The sequence below is a fragment of the Amblyraja radiata genome, chromosome 15 (assembly GCF_010909765.2).
Source record: "Amblyraja radiata isolate CabotCenter1 chromosome 15, sAmbRad1.1.pri, whole genome shotgun sequence".
Lineage (NCBI taxonomy): Eukaryota > Metazoa > Chordata > Chondrichthyes > Rajiformes > Rajidae > Amblyraja > Amblyraja radiata.
The window spans coordinates 55,301,927-55,321,775 of NC_045970.1; the positions used below are offsets into that span (position 1 = coordinate 55,301,927).

General features: G+C 49.9%; 1 protein-coding gene across 1 annotated transcript in view; it reads left to right on the forward strand.

The window, feature by feature from the left end:
- Positions 1-3,011: 3,011 nt before the first annotated feature.
- Positions 3,012-19,849, forward strand: part of LOC116981467 (zinc finger protein 271-like) — a 74,894-nt gene continuing 58,056 nt past the window's right edge. The window contains exons 1-6 of the mRNA XM_033034518.1: positions 3,012-3,371; positions 4,586-4,710; positions 6,111-6,261; positions 6,820-7,036; positions 7,073-7,182; positions 7,276-7,384. Coding sequence (XP_032890409.1) covers positions 3,012-3,371; positions 4,586-4,710; positions 6,111-6,261; positions 6,820-7,036; positions 7,073-7,182; positions 7,276-7,384 — 1,072 coding nt within the window. The remainder of the gene's footprint in view (positions 3,372-4,585; positions 4,711-6,110; positions 6,262-6,819; positions 7,037-7,072; positions 7,183-7,275; positions 7,385-19,849) is intronic.

Sequence of the window (19,849 nt, forward strand, 5' to 3'; positions counted from 1 at the left end):
TCTCCCCCCACACCCCCCTCCTCACTCGCCCCCCCCTCCCCCTCCCACCCCCTCCTCACTCGCCCCCCCCTTCTCCCCCTCACCCCCTCTCACCGCCCCCCCACTCCCCCATCACCCCCTCCTCACCCCTCCCCACTCCCCACCCCACCACCTCCCTCCCACACTCGCCCCCCAGCCTCACCCCCTCCTCTCACTCACCCCCCACCATCACCCCCTCCTCTCACTCGCCCCCATCACCCCCTCCCCCTCACCTCCTCCCCCTCACCTCCTCCCTCAACTCCTCCACCTCCCCCTCACATCCTTCCCCCGCTCACCCTCATCCCCCGCTCACCCTCATCCCTCCCCCCACTAACCACCTCCCCCCACTCCCCTTCCCCCTCATCCCCCTCCTCACCCCCCCTCCCCTCACCCCCTCACAGGGGGAGGGATGTGTGTGTGTGGGTGGGGAGTGCCTGGCAGCATCTGTGGAGAAGATCGACACAAAGGACTAGAGGGTGTGAGCTACAGGGAGAGGTTGAGTAGGCTGGGTCTCTAATCCTTGATGCGCAGCAGGATGAGGGCTGATCTTATAGAGGTGTACAAAATCATGAGGGGAAGGTAGTTGAGGCCAGTTCATTGGCTATATTTAAGATGGAGTTAGATGTGGCTCTTGTGGCTCAAGGGGTCAGGGGGTATGGAGAGAAGGCAGGTACAGGATACTGAGTTAATGATCAGCCATGATCATATTGAATGGCGGTGCAGGCTCGAAGGGCCGAATGGCCTACTCCTGCACCTATTTTCTATGTGTCTATGTCAATAGACAATAGGTGCAGGATTAGGCCATTCGGCCCTTCTAGCCAGCACCACCATTTGCTGTGATCAAGGCTGATAATCCACAATCAGTACCCCGTTCCTGCCTTCTCCCTATATCCCTTGACTCCACTATCTTTAAGAGCTCTATCTAACTCTCTTTTGAAAGTATCCAGAGAACCGGCCTCCACTGCCTTCTGAGGCAGAGAATTTCACAGATTCACAACTCTCTGGTGAAGAAGTTTTTTCTCGTCTCTTATCCCTTACCCCTTATTCTTAAACTGTGGCCCCTGGTTCTGGACTCCCCCAACATCGGGAAGATGTTTCCTGCCTCTAGTGTGTCTAGTGTGTCCAAACCCTTAATAATCTTGTATTTCAATAAGATGCCCTCTCATCCTTCTAAAGATCGCCTCTCATCCTAAATTCCAGAGTATACGAGCCCAGCCATTCCATTCTCTCAACATATGACAGTCCCGCCATCCCGGGAATGAACCTTCTGAAGCCACGCTGCACCCTCTCATAGAAACATAGAAAATAGGTGCAGGAGTAGGCCATTCGGCCCTTCGAGCCTGCACCGCCATTTGATATGATCATGGCTGATCATCCAACTCAGCATCCCATCCCTGCCTTCTCTCCATACCCCCTGATCCCTTTAGCCACAAGGGCCACATCTAACTCCCTCTTAAATATAGCCAATGAACTGGCCTCAACTACCTTCTGTGGCAGAGAATTCCACAGATTCACCACTCTCTGTGTAAAAAATGATTTCCTCATCTCGGTCCTAAAAGTCTTCCCTCTTATCCTTAAACTGTGACCCCTAGTTCTGGACTTCCCCAACATCGGTAATAATCTTCCTGCATCTCTCAATAGCAAGAATGTCCTTCCTCAAATTTGGAGACCAAAATTGTACAAAATACTCCAGGTGTGGTCTCACTAGGGCCCTGTACAGCTGCAGAAGGACCTCTTTGCTCCTATACTCAACTCCTCTTGTTATGATGGACAACATGCCATTAGCTTTCATCACTGCCTGCTGTACCTGCACGCACAGAGATGCACAGAGTGTCTTGCCCAGAGTGGGGGAATCGACGATCAGAGGACATGGGTTTAATTAAGATGAAGGGAAAAATATTTAATAGGAATCCGAGGGGTAACCTTCTTGCACAAAGGATGGTGGGTGTATGGAACAAGCTGCCAGAGGAGGTAGTTGAGGCCGGAACTATCCCATCGTTTAAGAAACAGTTAGACAGGTACGTTGATAGGACAGGTTTGGAGGGATATGGACTAAGCAAGTGCGTGCAGGTGGGACTAGTGTAGATGGGACATTTTTTATTTAATTGATTTTTATTAGAAGTACAGTAAATTACAGTAATACACATCACATATATCTTATTACATTTGTTGTACCAGTTCGTTTTTTGAGCTTTAAAAAAGGTAGAAATAAAAGAAGTAGGGAAAGTGAGCAAGAGTCGTGAAGGTGCAGGAAAGTGTTGGGAAAAGAAAGCCCCTTAGAGAAGAAGTTAGAGAAGGAAGTAAAGAAAGGAAATAGACCCTAGAAAGAGAAGAAAAAAAAGGAGAAACAATCGCTCTATTATAACACAAAACTCCACAAAAAAGCATATACCAACCGTGTTTTTTTTAGATGGGACATGTTGGTCGGTGTGGGCGAGTTAGGCTGAAGGGCCTGTTTCCATGCTGTCTGACTCTATGACAATGTGCTGGAGTAACTCAGCACGTCAGGCAGCATCTGTGGAGAAGATTAATCTGCAACCCTGAACATCTTTGAAATGTTAGAGGAAACTGGAGCTGCCGGAGTAAAAACCCACACATGTCAAGGGGAGAACCTACAAACTCCATACAGACAGTACCCGTAGTCAGGATTGAACCCGGGTCTCTGGCGGTGAGGCAGCAGCTGTGCCACTGTGGACCCAGAATTATATAACCGTTTCCTCCGCAATAAACGCACGGAATATGTACCAGTAATGTCCCGTTTGCCAGCTTGTTGACCCTCTGTGTTCCCCTCCTGCAAGGTTTAGGGGCCGTTGTGGACGGAGAGACGGGGACATGAGCGGCCATTGAGGGCGGCCAGGGTGCCAGTGAGCACCTCGCCCCCCCTATTTGCTTGGTGTGCGGGCTGAACTAAAAGGGGCTAAGCTTCGGTGGAGGACCACATGGCGGGGCACAACAAGGAGAAGCGTTATGAGTGCGACTTGTGTGGCAAGGTCATGCAGCACCCGTACCTGCTGGAGAACCACCGGCGGGTACACACGGGAGAACGCCCCTTCGACTGCTCGGAGTGCGACAAGAACTTCCCCCGCTACCAGACCCTGCTGCGGCACTACCGCATGCACTCCGGCGAGAGGCCCTTCAGCTGCTCCACCTGTGGCAAGCGCTTCAAGACAGCACATGAACTGATGAACCACCAGCGGGTGCACACAGACGAGAAGCACTATGGCTGCTCCACCTGTGGCAAGAGCTTTGCCCGGTTGTCGGGGCTACAAAGGCACCGGGGGATGCACAGCGATGACCGGCCCTTCACCTGCTCCGACTGCGCCAAAGGCTTCAAGTCGCCCTCGCAACTGAAGGTGCACAGGCGCCTGCACACCGGGGAGCGGCCCTACACCTGCAGCTACTGCGGCAAGGGGTTCACCCGCTCCCATCACCTGCGTGAGCACCAGCTCACCCACACTGGCGAGCGCCCCTACACCTGCGCCCAGTGCAGCAAGGGCTTCAAGTGCTCCACCAAGCTGCTGTCCCACCAGCGGGTGCACGAAGACGACCGTCCCGTCCCCAGCCCGGAGTGTGGAGAGCGCTTTGCCATGGCCTCCCCCGCCCTGTGTCACCAGCGCGTGCACACCAGTGGTCGGCCCTACGACTGCCCGTACTGCGGTTAGGCGTTTGACAGCTCGCGGGGGTTGCGGCAGCACCGGCGGACCCACACCGCTGAGCGGCTGCTCCCACTGTTTCAAGAGCACACGGGGGCTGCAGGGTCAGTTACACTGACCATGATGGAGAAGGCGAGGACAGACTCTACGATGGCAGAATAAAACTGGACCATCATTGCCTGTGGCAGATTGTGTTTTCTCAGCTGCCGCAGGAAGTACATCCTCTGTTGGGCATTTTTGACTGTGGAGTCGATGGTGGCCTCCCGTTGATCTATCCAACAATGATCTATTCTACATTTTCCATGAAGTCCATTTCCTTTGTCCTGTTTTCACTCAATTAAGCAATGGTGCGTATTTCTGGGAATAATTCAAAAGGTGCAGGATCAGATCTTCCAACGAGGAAGAAAGATCGAAAGGGGAGTGAGGGGCGACCGCGGCTGACAAGGGAAGTCAAGGACAGTATAAAATAAAAGAGAAGTACAACGTAGCAAAGATGAGCGGGAAGCCAGGGGATTTGGCAACTTTTAAAGAGCAACTGTAGATAACTAAAAAGCCAAATACGGGGAGAAAAGATGAGGTACGAAGGTAAGCTAGTCAAGAATATAAAGGAGGAGAGTAAAAGCTTCTTTAGGTATGTGAAGAGGAAAAAAATTAGTGAAGACCAAAGTTGGACCCTTGAAGACTCAAACGGGTGAATTTATTATGGGGAACAAGGAAATGGCAGATGAGTTGAACAGCTACTTTGGATCCGTCTTCACTAAGGAAGACACAAACAATCTCTCTGATCTACTGGTTGCCAGAGGATCTGGGGTGGAAGAACTGAAGTAAATTCACATTAGGCAGGAAATGGTGCTGGGTAGACTGATGGGACTGAAGGCCGATAAATCCCCAGGGCCTGACTTTGTGCATCCCAGGGTCCAAATATAATCATCGCGCAGCAGGTCCGGACGGCAGAGTTAGAAGCGATCAGCAGCTCCAATTTTCACCATTTTGTGCGTGACAGGTTGGGCGTTTGTGAGGAAGATACTCGGAAGCTGAGGTTTGTGTGGTTGTTTCCCCAGCCTAGCCAGTAATCCGGACCGGCATCTCCGCTTCTGCTTCCTCTCTCTTCGCCGTCTATGTCGCCTGCCGGTCCAACTCACAATCCACGGTGACCCCGGTGGTCTAGCGATGTCCTCCTCTAGGTTGTAAGCCCTCTGAAAGTCACTTCTGACGGCTAGATTGTAGCGTAATCCGATGTCGATTAAGTTTTATCGACTATACACAAAGTCCGCTTCACACAGATTTGAAAACTGTGTGCGGACGTGGTGTCAAAGGACGAGAAGCCTAAGCAAAGAAGTCGAAGCCAAATAGCCGAATGGAAACGAAACCGAAACGCCAAATAACCGAAAGTATATGAAGCCGAAACGCCAACGAACCGAAACCATACGAAGCCGAAAAGCCAACGAACGGAAAGGGAGGGACGGCTAAAAGCCAACTAACCGAAAGGCTGCGTCGCCTAAAAGCAAACTCACAGAATGGCCGCTCTGCCGAAACGCCACCTAACCGAAAGGCTGCGTCGCCTACAAGCCAACTAACCGAATGCCGCTCTGTCGAAAAGTCAAATAATGGCTTGTGTGGGAAAATGACCCCCACCCACGTGGGGGTCTGGAACAATCGCTAACAAGCCCCCCCCCTCCGTGACGTCATGTCGGTTATTTGACTTTTCGCAGAGCGGCATTCGGTAAGTTTGCTTTTAGGCGACGCAGCCTATTTGGCAGCCTATTTGGCTTAGAGTTCTTTGCTTCGGCTTCTCGTCCTTCGACGCCACGTCCGAGCACCTTTGAAAACACAGACGAAAACAAACAGAAAATACACCACACTAGAGAGCATAGAGCCACTGCACTCGTCATCTTGCTATTGGGGGAGTGCAGCGTAGGTTCACAAGGTTAATTCCCGGGATGGAGGGACTGCCATATGATGAAAGAAAGGGCCTGTATTTACTGGAATTTAGAAGGATGAGAGCAGATCTTATGGAAACATGTAAAATTATTAAAGGGTTGGACAGGTTAGGTGCAGGAAACAGGCTCCTGCAGGGGCCACAGTTTAAGGATAAGGTGTAGGCCATTTCGGACTGAGATGGGGAAAAACTCACCCAGTGAGTTGTGAATCTGGATTTCTCTGCCACAGAAGGCAGTGGAGACAAATTCACTAGATGTTTTCAAGAGAAAGTTAGATTTAGCTCTTAGGGCTAACGGAATCAAGGGATATGGGGAGTAAACGGGAGCGGGGTACTGATTGTGGATGATCAGCCATGATCATATTGAATGCTGGCTCGAATGGCCGACTCCTGCAACTGTTGTCTATGTTTCTGTGAAACGTTACCTATCCACGATCCTCACAGACGCATGATGCATGATGCACTTCTCATGATGCATGCCGCCGCCCCACGTGGCTCAGCGCCAATCACCGGCGGGGCGGTGCCGGCAGTCCCCCTCGTATTGGGGATGACGTCAGGGCGCCGGTCGTGCGCGCCGTACGTGTGGCAGACGTCTCGGCGCAGGGCCCCTGGCTGGCGGAGGTGCCCGGAAGCTCGGCGCCCCAGATCGATGTGGCCCCCCTTCTCCCACTTGTCTCCTCAACCCTCTCCCTTCTCCCCTCCCCTCACTGTCACCATCCTCATCCCCCTCCTCCTCTCCTCCACTTGCCTCCTCACCACCTCTCTGCTCCTTCGCCCCATCCCTTCTCCTGCTCACCCCCTCTTCTCCCCCTCACTCCCCCTTAACCCCACCACCCGTCCCCCTCCCCCCCCTCGCCCCACTGCCCTTCCCACCCCACTTCAAGCATTAGTAATGTTCGCGCATTAGTAATGTTCGCGCGTTAGTAATGTGCCGTTTGCCAGCTTGTTGACCCTCTGTGCTCCCCACCTGCAGGGTTTAGGAGCCGTTGCTGTGGACGGAGAGACGGGGACGTGAGCGGCCATTGAGGGCGGCCAGGGTGCCGGTGTGCAGGCTGAGCTTCGGTGGAGGTCCACATGACGGGGCACAACAAAGAGAAGCATTATGAGTGCGACGTGTGTGGCAAGGCCTGGCAGCACCCATGCCTGCTGGAGACTCACCGGCGGGTGCACACGGGAGAACGCCCCTTTGACTGTTCCGACTGCGGCAAGAACTTCACGACGGCGCATGAGGTGAAGAGCCACCGGCGTGTGCACACGGGCGAGAAGCCCTATGGCTGCTCCACCTGTGGCAAGAACTTTGCCTGGTTGTCTGGGCTACGGCAGCACCGGCGGGTGCACACGGGCGAGAAGCCCTTTGTCTGCTCCACCTGCAGCAAGGGCTTTGCCTGCTTGTCGGGGCTACAGCGGCATCAGCGGGTGCACAGCAGTGAGCGGCCCTTCTCCTGCTCCGACTGCGGCAAAGGCTTCAAGTCGTCGCTGGACTTGTTGATGCACAGGCGCCTGCACACGGGGGAGCGGCCCTACACCTGCAGCGACTGCGGCAAGGGCTTCACCCGCGCCAACAACCTGCAGGCACACCAGCGCACCCACACCGACGAGCGCCCCTACACCTGCGCCCAATGCGGCAAGGGCTTCACCTGCTCCACCTTTCTGCTGTCCCACCAGCGGGTGCATACTGGCGACCGTCCTTTCCACAGGCCCTTTGGTTGCTCTGACTGCGGCAAAGACTTCAAGAGGGCAGACCAGCTGAAGAACCACCGGCGGGTGCACAGCAGTGATCGACCCTTCACCTGCTCCGACTGCGACAAGAGCTTCAAGACGATGCATGAGCTGAAGAACCACCGGCGGGTGCACAGCAATGAGCGGCCCTTCACCTGCTTGGACTGCGGCAAAGGCTTCAAGTCGTTCACGGAACTGAAGGTGCACAGGCGTCTGCACACCGGGGAGCTGCCCTACATTTGCAGTGACTGCGGCAAGGGCTTCGCCCGCTCCGACAGGCTGGTGGAGCACCAGCACACTCACGCCAGCGAGCGCCCCTTCACCTGTGACCAGTGCGGCAAGGGCTTCACCCGCTCCTCCAGGCTGCTGTCCCACCAGCGGGTGCACGCCGGCGACCGTCGCGTCCCCAGCCCGGTGTGTGAAGAGCAATTTGCAATGGCCTCCCCAGCCCTGTCTCACGAGCACGTGCACACCAGTGGCCAGCCCTACGACTGCCCGTACTGCGGTGAGGCGTTTGACAGCTCGCGGGGGTTGCGGCAGCACCAGCGGGCCCACGCGGGTGATAAGCTGCTCCCACTGCGGCAAGCGTTTCAAGAGAGCACGGGGGCTGCTGGAGCACCAGCGGATACACACGAGAGAGAAACCCTTTGTGTGCGCTGAGACTGGCAAAGGTTTCACCCGCAGGTCCAGCCTGTGGCAGCACCGGAGTACCCACAGCGGTGAGCGTCCCTTCCCCTGCCCGTCCTGTGGTAAGGCTGTGACATGGAGAATTAGACATGGAAGGAATGGGTAATGTTTCAGGTCGAGACCCTTCTTCAGTCTCGACCCGAAACGTCACCCATTCCTTCTCTCATGAGATGCTGCCTGTTCCGCTGAATAACTCCAGCACTTTGTGTGCTTTTTTGTAAACAAGTATGTGCGGTTCATTGTTTTTAAACCATTCTAGTTAACCATCTCTGCACCATAGTGGGCGGCGCGACCGACGTCGCAGCGGCCTCTGCAGTCCGTCTGTCTTTTTTTGTCCCGTTGAGGGTATAGTCTGTAGTGGGTTTTTAATTGTGTATGTGTGGGGGGCGGGGGGTGGGTGGGGGAAACTTTAAAATCTATTCCCTGTACGGGGACCCGACCTTTTCCCTGTCGGGTCTCCGTTGCCGTTGGGGCCTAGCACCGTGGAGCGGCCTCCAACCGGAACGACCTGCGGACTTAAGTCACGGAGCCGGCGGAGCTGCAGACCTACCATCGTGGAGCTGGCCGGTTTTGGAGCGTGGAGGGCTGTGGTGGCGCGCTGCTGCGACCTGAATCCGGTGGATGGTGACTCCGGGAGCTCGCGGGTGCCCGGTGGGAGACCGCTTTACGGAGCACCAGCAACAGCAACTTCTCCCGCCCGAATTGCGGGGTTAAAAGTGACCTGGAGTGGGGCCTTACATCGCCCGGCGCGGCTTTAAATGGCCGCGGGACTTGCTAGCGCCCGCCGGGTGCTTTGACTTTGACTTTGACAACGGGAGAAGAATGGAGAGCAGGGGAGAGACAAGACTTTGCCTTCCATCACAGTGAGGAGGAGATTCACTGTGATGGATGTTTGTGTAAATTGTGTTGGTGTGTATCTTGGTTCTTTTCTTGTTGTATGACTGCAGAAACCAAATTTCGTTTGAACTTCATGTGAGGTTCAAATGACAAATAAACGGTATTGTATTGTATTATATTGTATCTTCCCCAAAGCCTCCACATCAGTCCTGTAATGGAGTGACCAGAACTGTATGCAATACTCCAAATGCTACCTGACCAATGTCCCTTAAAGCTGCACATATACATTCCTCTCTCCTTATCTCACATGTTTGTATCTCCTTACTAGACTAAGTGGGACCCGTTGGATCCCAGCATCACACGGGAGGGCTGGTCACCAACGCAATATTCCACCTCTCCACCAATTCCAATACTGTTCGCCAGTGGCGGGGTCTGTCTTTTGCGCTAGTATGGGTGCTGCGGGCCGAAGGTACTGGTCTCCAGAGGGCTAATATAGACATTGTGGGCCATATGGATGCTTGGGCAGGCATCCAACTGTTGCAACGATTTTAAAAGCCAAGCCAAGGCAAACAATTGGGCTGCAGACACCCGACAACCAAAATTCATTTTGTGAACACAAACTTGTTAAAAAAATGGCGAGGCAAACAAATACCGTTTTGGACTATATAAAAACGGTACGGCAACGGAGAGACCTGTAGCATCTCCCGGATGGTAGGAGGGTAAACAGACTGTGGCTGGGGTGAGAGCAGTCCTTGACGATGCTGCGTTCCCTTCGCCCAGTGTCAGTCTGAAGAAGGGCCCCGACCCGAAACTGGCCCAAAACCCTAAAGGCAGTTATAGTGTTTTTGTTTTAATGTCTTAATGCTGCATTTGTACCGTACTGTCACAGTCTGCCCTCTCCTCATTCTCATCCACTTCACCTCCCAGTACTTTTCCACCGGTCCCTCCTTCTCCTCACCTGCCTGCCTGCCACTCCCCTCTCATAGACATAGAAACATAGAAATTAGGTGCAGGAGTAGGCCATTCGGCCCTTCGAGCCTGCACCGCCATTCAATATGATCATGGCTGATCATGGGCTCATCAGCCCAACTCTCCTCACCTGTTGCACTCAGTTGCCTCTGATCACCTATTAACCCGGTATATAGACTCTCCTCACCGTTCACAAGTGCCAGATTGTTCTCAGCATTCATGCAAGACTCTCCAGCGATTTCCCGACTGCCTACACGGATTCGAACCTGCCTGCCCCTGACCATTCCGTCCTGTCGTCTTCCCGGATATGACCTCAGCCTTCTGTCCCCGACCACGGCCTTCGTCCCGTACCTCCTGGGTTCTGTCTGCCTCTCTCCTGGGCTGTTTGGTGTATCCCTGCAACGGCTCCTCGACTTCCTGCCTGGCATCGACTCTCCTTTCGTCTGTCCGTCGCTGGTTTCTTTGCATCGTGTGTTGGATCTCCTGGTTACCGGACCTTCCGCTACCCCGACTACGTCTCCTGCCTGCCCCTCTTTGGAACCCTCGCTCAATCCTGAGCCTCTGTGTGAGTACGGGGTACCCATTCCTGTGTTACAGTATCGTAATAAAGTTCATTACCAACTATACCTGCCTGATTCTGTGCTGCTATTGGGTCCAAGCTATACCGGTTACACGTACGTAACAAATAAAGCAAGTTTTTCCTGACCTCACTGTGTTCTTCGGAATTCTTCAGAATTCATATTGTGCTATCGATAATGAAAGAACATTCCAACCATCTCAGGTAATGATAAGAAATTATTCTCGCCTCCATGCATTCCTGTAGCCGTCGGGCAGTGGGACACTTCCCCACTACTTCAAAGATAGTTCGTGCACTTGGCAATGTCGTTTGGTCGCTGGTGTATTTTATTTGTTTAATGGATTTGATAAGATTAGGAAATATTTCCTTTCCTACAAGGGTCATTCCTCTGAGGAGTTTCTATAGCAACATGCCCACTCTTGCCTTTATGAAGAGACTGACGATTTGTACAGCAAGGTCTGACTGACAAATAATGGATGAGCTGTACAAAATATGATCCATTGATTGAATTGTGGTCAAATCCTAATGAACACTGTCACCTTTTTCTCATGCAGCCGTCACCGATGTTGCAGAAGAAATAGGGAATTATTATACACACTGCACAAAATACTTTTTTGATCACAAACAATGTTACATTTGGTTTCAGGCTATTCTTCACCAATCCTCACTATTTGAAGCCATTTCAGCCTTCAATGATGCACATTGGTTATCTCCGCTGATATATACTTTTAGCTGGTTACAGAGTGTGAGACAGGGAAAGGTGTGGGGGTCCTACACATTTTTTCCATAGAGGGGAAAGACATCCTTGCCATAGAGGGAGTACAGAGAAGGTTCACCAGACTGATTCCTGGATCTCTGATTCCTGAAAATTCGACATTTTCTTCTCGCGGTAGAATCTGCGAATGCTGACCAGATGTAATTTGCTTCCCTGTCGACTTATGCTTGAAGGTATCTAGCACTCATGGCATGACATATAGACAATAGACAATAGACAATAGGTGCATGTTTCCTGCCTCTAGCGTGTCCAAGCCCTTAAAAATATCTGTTTCAATGGAGAGCAGGGGAGAGACAAGACCTTGCCTTCCATCACAGTGAGGAGGAGATTCACTGTGATGGATGTTTGTGTAAATTGTGTTGGTGTTTATCTTGGTTCTTTTCTTGTTGTATGACTGCAGAAACCAAATTTCGTTTGAACTTCATGTGAGGTTCAAATGACAAATAAACGGTATTGTATTGTATTATATTGTATCTTCCCCAAAGCCTCCACATCAGTCCTGTAATGGAGTGACCAGAACTGTATGCAATACTCCAAATGCTACCTGACTAATGTCCCTTAAAGTTGCACATATACATTCCTCTCTCCTTATCTCACACGTTTTTATCTCCTTACTAGACTCAGTGGGACCCGTTGGGTCCCAGCATCACACGGGAGGGCTGGTCACCAACGCAATATTCCACCTCTCCACCAATTCCAATACTGCTCGCCAGTGGGGGGGGGGGGGGGGGGGGGTCTATCTTATGCGCTAGTATGGGTGCTGCGGGCCGACGGTATTGGTCTCCAGAGGGCTAGTATAGACATTGTGGGCCATATGGATGCTTGGGCAAGCATCCAACTGTTGCAACGATTTTAAAAGCCAAGCCAAGGCAAACAATTGGGCTGCAGACACCCGACAACCAAAATTCATTTTGTGAACACAAACTTGTTAAAAAAATGGCGAGGCAAACAAATACCGTTTTGAACTATATAAAGTTCTGCACTGACAACGTCACTACCCACAAAGACATAAAGACCTTCCCTAACCAGAAGCCGTGGATGAGCAGGGAAGTCAGACACCTGCTGAAGGCTCGCGATGCCGCTTTAGATCTGGCAACGCTGAAGGATACGGCTCATCCAGGGCCAATCTGAAAAAGGGAATTAGGAATGCTAAACTCAATCACAAACGGCGGATCGAGGAGCATTTCCAAAACAACTCCGACCCCAGGTGCATGTGGCAAGGAATCAAATCCATTGCCGATTACCATAAAGTTAACCCCCCCCCCCCCCCCCCCCCAGACAACGCCTCCCTTCCTGACGAGCTAAACCATTTCTATGCTCGCTTTGACCGGGACAACAAAACTCCAGCCATCAAAGTTGCTCCACCCCCGAATGAACAACCCCTCAGTCTCCCCACCTCTGCTGTACAAGATGCACTGAGCAAGGTGAATGAGCACAACGCTGCCGGCCCCAATGGCATCCCCGGGCGGGTGCTCAGGTCATGTGCTGGACAACTATCCCTGGTCTTCACTGACATTTTCAATCTGTCACTGGCCCAGGGTGTCGTCCCTACTTGCCTCAAGACATCAACCATTGTGCCAGTGCCCAAACAATCAGCAGGGAGTCTCAACGACTTCCGCCCAGTGGCACTCACCTCTGTCATTGCAAAGTGCTTTGAGCGGCTGATCTTGGCTCACCTCAAAGCCAGCCTCCCCCCCACACTGGACCCCCATCAGTTTGCCTACCGGACCAACAGGTCGACATAGGACGCCATATCGGGCGGCCCTACACTCTGCCCTGACCCACCTGGACAGCAATAACACCTTCCCTAGCTTGATCACCAAACTCAGCGGACTTGGCATCTCCACCTCCCTCTGCAATTGGACACTGGATTTCCTCACCAACAGACCACAGTCTGTTAGGGTCAACAACCTCACCTCCTCCACTATAACACTGAACACCGGCGTGCCACAGGGCTGTGTGCTCAGCCCTCTCCTCTACTCCCTCTTCACCCATGACTGCATCCCTAAGAATGGCTCCAACGCCATCAGTAAATTTGCCGACGACACCACGGTGGTAGGACTGATCAGTGACAACGACGAGTCAGCCTACAGGGAGGAGGTCCAGCACCTGACAACCTGGTGTGCCAACAGTAACCTCGTCCTCAACTCCAAGAAGACGAAGGAAATTATTGTTGACTTCAGGAAGAACAGAGGGGGCAGACATACCCCCATCCATATAAATGGGACTGAGGTGGAGCGCGTCTCCAACTACAAATTCCTCGGGGTACACATCTCGGAGGATCTGTCCTGGTCCCTCAACACCTCCAAGCTGATCAAAAAGGCGCAGCAGCGCCTTTACTTCCTGAGGAGGCTCAAGAAAGCTCACCTGTCCCCCCACATCCTGACCAACTTTTACCGCTGTACCATCGAAAGCATCCTGACCACCTGCTTCACGGTATGGGACAGCAGTTGCACCGTAGCGGACAGGAAGGCACTACAACGGGTGGTGAAAACCGCTCAGTACATCATCGGTGCCCCGCTCCCTGCCATGGATGCCCTCCACCGAAAACGGTGTCTGAGACGGGCCGGGAAGATCATCAAACACCCCTCCCACCCTAACCATGGACTGTTTGCCCTCCTCCCATCAGGGAGGCGGTACAGGAGCCTCAGGTCTCGTACTAGTAGGATGAGGAACAGCTTCTACAACAACACTATCACATTGCTGAACTCGGAGTCCCGCCGATAGGTTTCTCCGGTCTCTCTGTCCACACTGTTTGCTTATTCTGTATTTTTATTTCTATATTGCACTATTACTACGAACTGACGCTAAACTGCATTTCGCTGTACCCATACTTTAGCAATGTTACAAAATTTTGAGATTTTAAAAATCAAATCTGTAATTTATCCCATCAGATAAAGCATAAAAATAAGTTTAATTTGACACCTAATTCACTTTCATATCTCAAGTATTTAAAAAGTTATGGCCATTTTCATACTCGGAAATGAGCATCTTGTTCCCTATTGATTTTCTATGGACATAACAAAAAAGCTGTGATCGTGAACAGTCAAAAGCCCATAACTTTCTTAAAAATTAAGAGAACTGAATGAAATTTTCAGTTATCATAGATTGAAGCATTCTGAAACAAACATAAAATAACCTTACTTGGATGACCTGAAATTAAAGCATATAATTAGTTAGTTACCTAATTGTAGCTAATTTCAGACTTCAATTACTAGATCTAAACATCTATCCATTTCTTAATAAATGATTAACATTTTTAAATAGCCTAAATGTCCAAATAATATTCACAAATAATTCACAATAAAACATGATTTTTAAATCTCATTTACATTAATTTATAGACCAAATGGAAGGAATTCAGTGTTCAATTGCTGTAAATAAATGCCCATTTAAATCAGCTTTCCAGTGGGTCCCTGTGGAACGCGCTGGTTTAGAACGTTCACATTGCGGTAGATTTGTGCCCCAAATGCCCAGAAAAATACTGCGGGATATAATGGGCCCAAAAAGAGCTACTCGCAATATTAAACTTTGTATAAAGGGATCTTTAGAAGCCCTTTTTAATGTAAAAATATACAGTCTAACTTCAATTATTTGCTTTATGAGACCTTGCGGTTGCTGGCGGTCGCGGGTTTAGAGATGGATTTTTAAACTACTATAACTATTATACGAGGCCTTTAAAACTAATAATAGCTTTTGCGACGGTTCTTCCAGCGATTTTTCGTTAATAATTAACTAGGCTGAACATCTTCGATTTGAACAGCCTAGAGAAAATCGCGTTTTAAACCCGCCCCCCTCTAAACGGCGCCAAAATCGCGCACACCGCAGCGGCAGATTTTCAACGACGCTTCAGGTAGGCTTTGCAACATACCTACATACTTGTATCTGTGCAATGACAATAAAGTTGAATAGAATTGAATTGAATTGGGCTGCAGACACCCGACAACCAAAATTCATTTTGTGAACACAAACTTGTTAAAAAAAAGGCGAGGCAAACAATTGGGCTGCAGACACCCGACAACCAAAAATCATTTTGCGAACACAAACGTTTTAAAAAGGGCTGCAGCCGCTTTACAGCCGTATAGAGGGGACTCACCGTGGAGTAGACGTGCTTTCAGTGTTATTCGCAGCTCAGTCTCTGCCAGACCCTCTCGCTTCCTGGGTCTGGCAGAGACTGAGTGAGGCATGACACTTCCTGGTTTTATAGTCCCTCCCCCTGCCGCCAGCGGGGGCAGCAGAGACAATTTAAAAACATTAATATCTCCCTCATTTTTAGTCGACGGGAAAAATCCTCCGCACCCATACGGCGGAAGGGGGCTCTGAGCGAGGTGGCCAAAAATGACGGCCGTAGGTGGCGCCGTTCTCTCGGAAATCGCAGCACAGTCGGCCAAAAGCGGTCAAGATCAGAGATATAGTAATATAGATTATCTCTTGTCTTTGTCACTTACTCCACTCATCTTCCGATCACCCCCTCATCTGCTAACATTCAGATTCAAATTTTATTATCATTGTGCTGTGTACAGTACAGAGACAACGAAATGCAGTTAGCGTCTCCCCAGAAGAGCGAACATAGAATATGAGAAATAAATATATATACGTACATACAGTCGTAGTAGTGCAATTTTCTGGCAATCACCGAGCTACAGTGTTGAGTAATGTAACAGCCGCAGGGAAGAAGCTGTTCCTGGACCTGCTGGTCCGGCGACGGAGAGACCTGTAGCATCTCCCGGATGGTAGGAGGGTAAACAGACTGTGGCTGGGGTGAGAGCAGTCCTTGACGATGCTGTGCACCCTTCGCATAGTGTCAGTCTGAAGAAGGGCCCCGACCCGAAGCTGGCCCAAAAACCAAAAGGCATTTAAAGACAGGGAAAGGTGTGGGGGTCCTACACATTTTTGCCATAGAGGGGAAAGACATTCTTGCCATAGAGGGAGTACAGAGAAGGTTCACCAGACTGATTCCTGGATCTCTGATTCCTGAAAATTTGACATTTTCTTCTCGCGGTAGAATCTGCGAATGCTGACCAGATGTAATTTGCTTCCCTGTCGACTTATGCTTGAAGGTATCTAGCACTCATGGCATGACATATAGACAATAGACAATAGGTGCATGTTTCCTGCCTCTAGCGTGTCCAAGCCCTTAAAAATATTATCTGTTTCAATGATATCTCCTGTCATCCTTCTAAACTCCAGAGTGTACAAGCCCAGCTGCTCCATTCTCTCAGCATTCGGCCCTTCGAGCCATCACCACCGTTCAATACGTTCCTGGCTGATCATCCAGAATCAGTACCCTGTCCCTGCTTTCTCATATCCCTTGATTCAGTTGGCAGAAGAGCGAAGTCTAACTCTCGCTTGAATACATCGAGTGATTGGCCTCCACTGCCTTCTGTGCCAGAGAATTTCACAGATTCAAATGGTGACCCCTGGTTCTGGGCCCCCAACATCGGAAACATTTTTCCTGTATAATTCCTTAAGAATCTTATATGTTTCTATAAGATGCTCTTTCATCCTTCTCAATTGCAGTGGATATAAACCCAGTCGACCCACCCTTTCATCCCGGGAATTAAGATGGCGAACATAAGTTGCACTCCCTCAATAGCAAGAATGTCCTTCCTCAAATAAGGAGACCAAAACTGCGGTCTCACCAGGATCGCCTTGCTCCTTTACACAAATCCTCTCGCTATGAAAGCCAACATACCATTAGCTTTCGTCATTGCCTGTTGTACCTGCATGCTTACTTTCAGTGATTAATGTACAAGGTCAACAGTGTCTCGTTAACACTCCCCTTTTCCAAATCTGACACCATTCAGATAATAATCTGCCTTCTTGTTCTTGCCACCAATGTGGATAAACTCACATTTATCCACATTATACTGCATCTTACTTGCATCTGCGCACTCACCCAACCTATCCAAGTCACCAGGCAGCCTCATAGCATCCTCCTCGCAGCTCACACTGCCACCCAGCTTTGTGTCATCCGCAAACATGGAGATGTTGCATTTAATTCCTTCGTCTAAATCGTTAATATATATTGTAAATAACTGGCGTCCCACCACTTAGCCTTACGGCACCCCACGGGTCACTGCATGCCATTCTGAAAAGGCCCGTCATTTCCTGCTCCTTGCTTCCTGCCTGCCAACCAGTTCTTTATCCGTGTCAATAGTACAATGTGCTGCAATTTTGCACACTAATCTCCTGTGGTGGACCTTGTGAAAGCTTTTTTGAAAGTCCAGATACACCACACCCACTGGTTCTCCCTTAACCATTCTACTTGTTACGTCCTCAAAAATCCCGAAGATTTGTCAAGCATGATTTCCCTTTTATAAATCAATGATAACTCTGACCTATCCTGTCATTGTTATCCAAATGCGGTTCTATTACATCTTTAATAATCGGCTCAAGCATCCTCCCTTCTACCAATGTCAACCAAACTGGTCTATAGTTCCCAGTTTTCTCTCTTCCTCCTTTATTCAAAAAAAGTGGGATTACATTAGCTACCCTCCCGTCCGCAATTAACTAATTAAGAGTCAAAAGAACTGATCACCAATGCAAGCATGATTTCTCGGCCCACCTCCGTGGGTACTCTGGGATGCAGACCATCAGGTCCTGGGGATATATCTGTCTTCAGTCTCAACATTTTACCCAACACCATTTCATGACTAATGTGAATTTCCTTCAGTTCCTCAGACATGATAGATTCTCGGTCCTCCAATATTTATGGGAGATTGTTTATGCCTTCCTTGGTAAGTACTTGTTAAACTGGTCTGCAATTCCTTGTTTCCCATTATAAATTCACCTGTAATTCTGACTGTAAGGGACCTACATTTATTGCATCAGCTGACATGATATATCCACTAATATTAATATTTCAAGCCATGAATTTGCACTTGATACATCGTTAGAGAGCCATAGAGTGATACCTACGGTAACAGCGCTTTGGGCCCTTGTTCATGTCGACCAAGATGCCCCTAGTGTCATTTTCCCGCGTTTGTATCATACCCCCCTACGCCTTCCGTATCCATATACCTGTCCACATGTGTTTTTAATAAAGTACCTGTCATAGTACCTGCCACAACTACTCCCTCTGGCTGCACGTTCCATATACCGGCCACTCCCTGTGCGAAAAAGTGTGTATGCAGTGTAAAGGGCCTGTCCCACGAGCATGCGACTCCAAGCGGCAAGCGCGACCTAACGTGGTCGCTTGAGCCGTACGGCCTCGCATGGCCGGTCCCACTTCGATCGCCGGAGGCGTATGGAGTTGTGCGGAGCTGGTCCCGACATCGCGCGGGGCTCCGAAAAAAATGACCGTGTTCAAAAATTCCGCGTGGCAAAGGCCTGCCGGTCCGCAGCCGCCTCGACGCCTCGACACCGTGTCACTCACTCGACCTCCGCGCGGCTCACGCTTCTGGTTTGGTCGCGCTTGTCGGATGACACCAGGACTTTATGCCAAGATCGAAGAACAACACATCACCTTCCGCCGGGGCAAGGCGCAAATTTCTGCACATAACATATGAGTCTCCAACTCTACTAAATCTCTCTTCCTCGTCATTTGGAAGACAATTGGCCATTTCGACGCCTGTCTTGATTATATTGTCTCTCGTGAAAACGTTCAAAACTTGAAATGTCAAATCACAACATCGTTCGGTCCAGAGAAATAAAATATCCTGACCTATACAGTCTCTCTCGGGATTGAACCACCACTCCAGTCCAGGCAAAAACCTTGTCATTAATACGCTGCCACTCCCCAGATTAATGGTATCATCGCTAACATATTGCGATCTGAACAACATTGCACGTGCGGTCTCGTAAACGTCCCAGACCAGGTGGTTAAACTCCACTTATACCCAACTGCGTGCGACTCCTGCCGTGAAATAAGCCCACAAGCTGGCTGAGGGGAAAAAATCTTACCATCCACATTCAAATTGACTCGCATTGGTTGCAAGCAAATTGTTCATGAACAAGATGGAGAAAAGGCCCTGTTTCTGTGCTGTGTAACATGCAACTACCACTTACAGTGAGAGTTGGTTCAATATACCTGCCCCTCCCGTGAGGGAGAGTTGGCACTGTGTCCCTTTAAATATTTACTTATTTTAGACTCCTGCCTCTTGTAGAGACCTATATCTTAGGAACAAAATATAATACCTCAATTGATCACCTTGTCATATTTCAATTCTCCATAATTCCTCCTGTTTTGTTCGCTGCAGAGAGAAAAAGCTTCTGCATTGTCCAGTCCATCTCACAATTCGCACTGTCCAATATTAGTACCATTCGTGTGAGGAGAGTTGCATACTCCCTAGTTTAAATGGATCCTTAATGAATTATTTCGAAAAATAATATCCCTGTTCCTGTGCTGTATTGCTCTGTGAAGATTTTTTTTCTTTGAATTGCTTAGTTTGAGGGCAGCAAACATGACACTTTTTTCTTAGGTCAAGACTTTCTTCAAAATTATCTATCCCCAAACATGTACCGCCGGTCAGAGTCTCCTTAACGGATTCGATCGGTTCTATCATCTTGCACGTCAACATTCTTGATATCTCCAACGGATCAATGCATTGAGAGGATTTCGCCCTAATATCTGGAGTAACATCAAAAGCTGTTCACCTCTGTGTTTTATGAATTAACACATTTCTTTAAACATAACCTGTTGATCAAGAATATTTCTAGCCGCTGTTTATTTC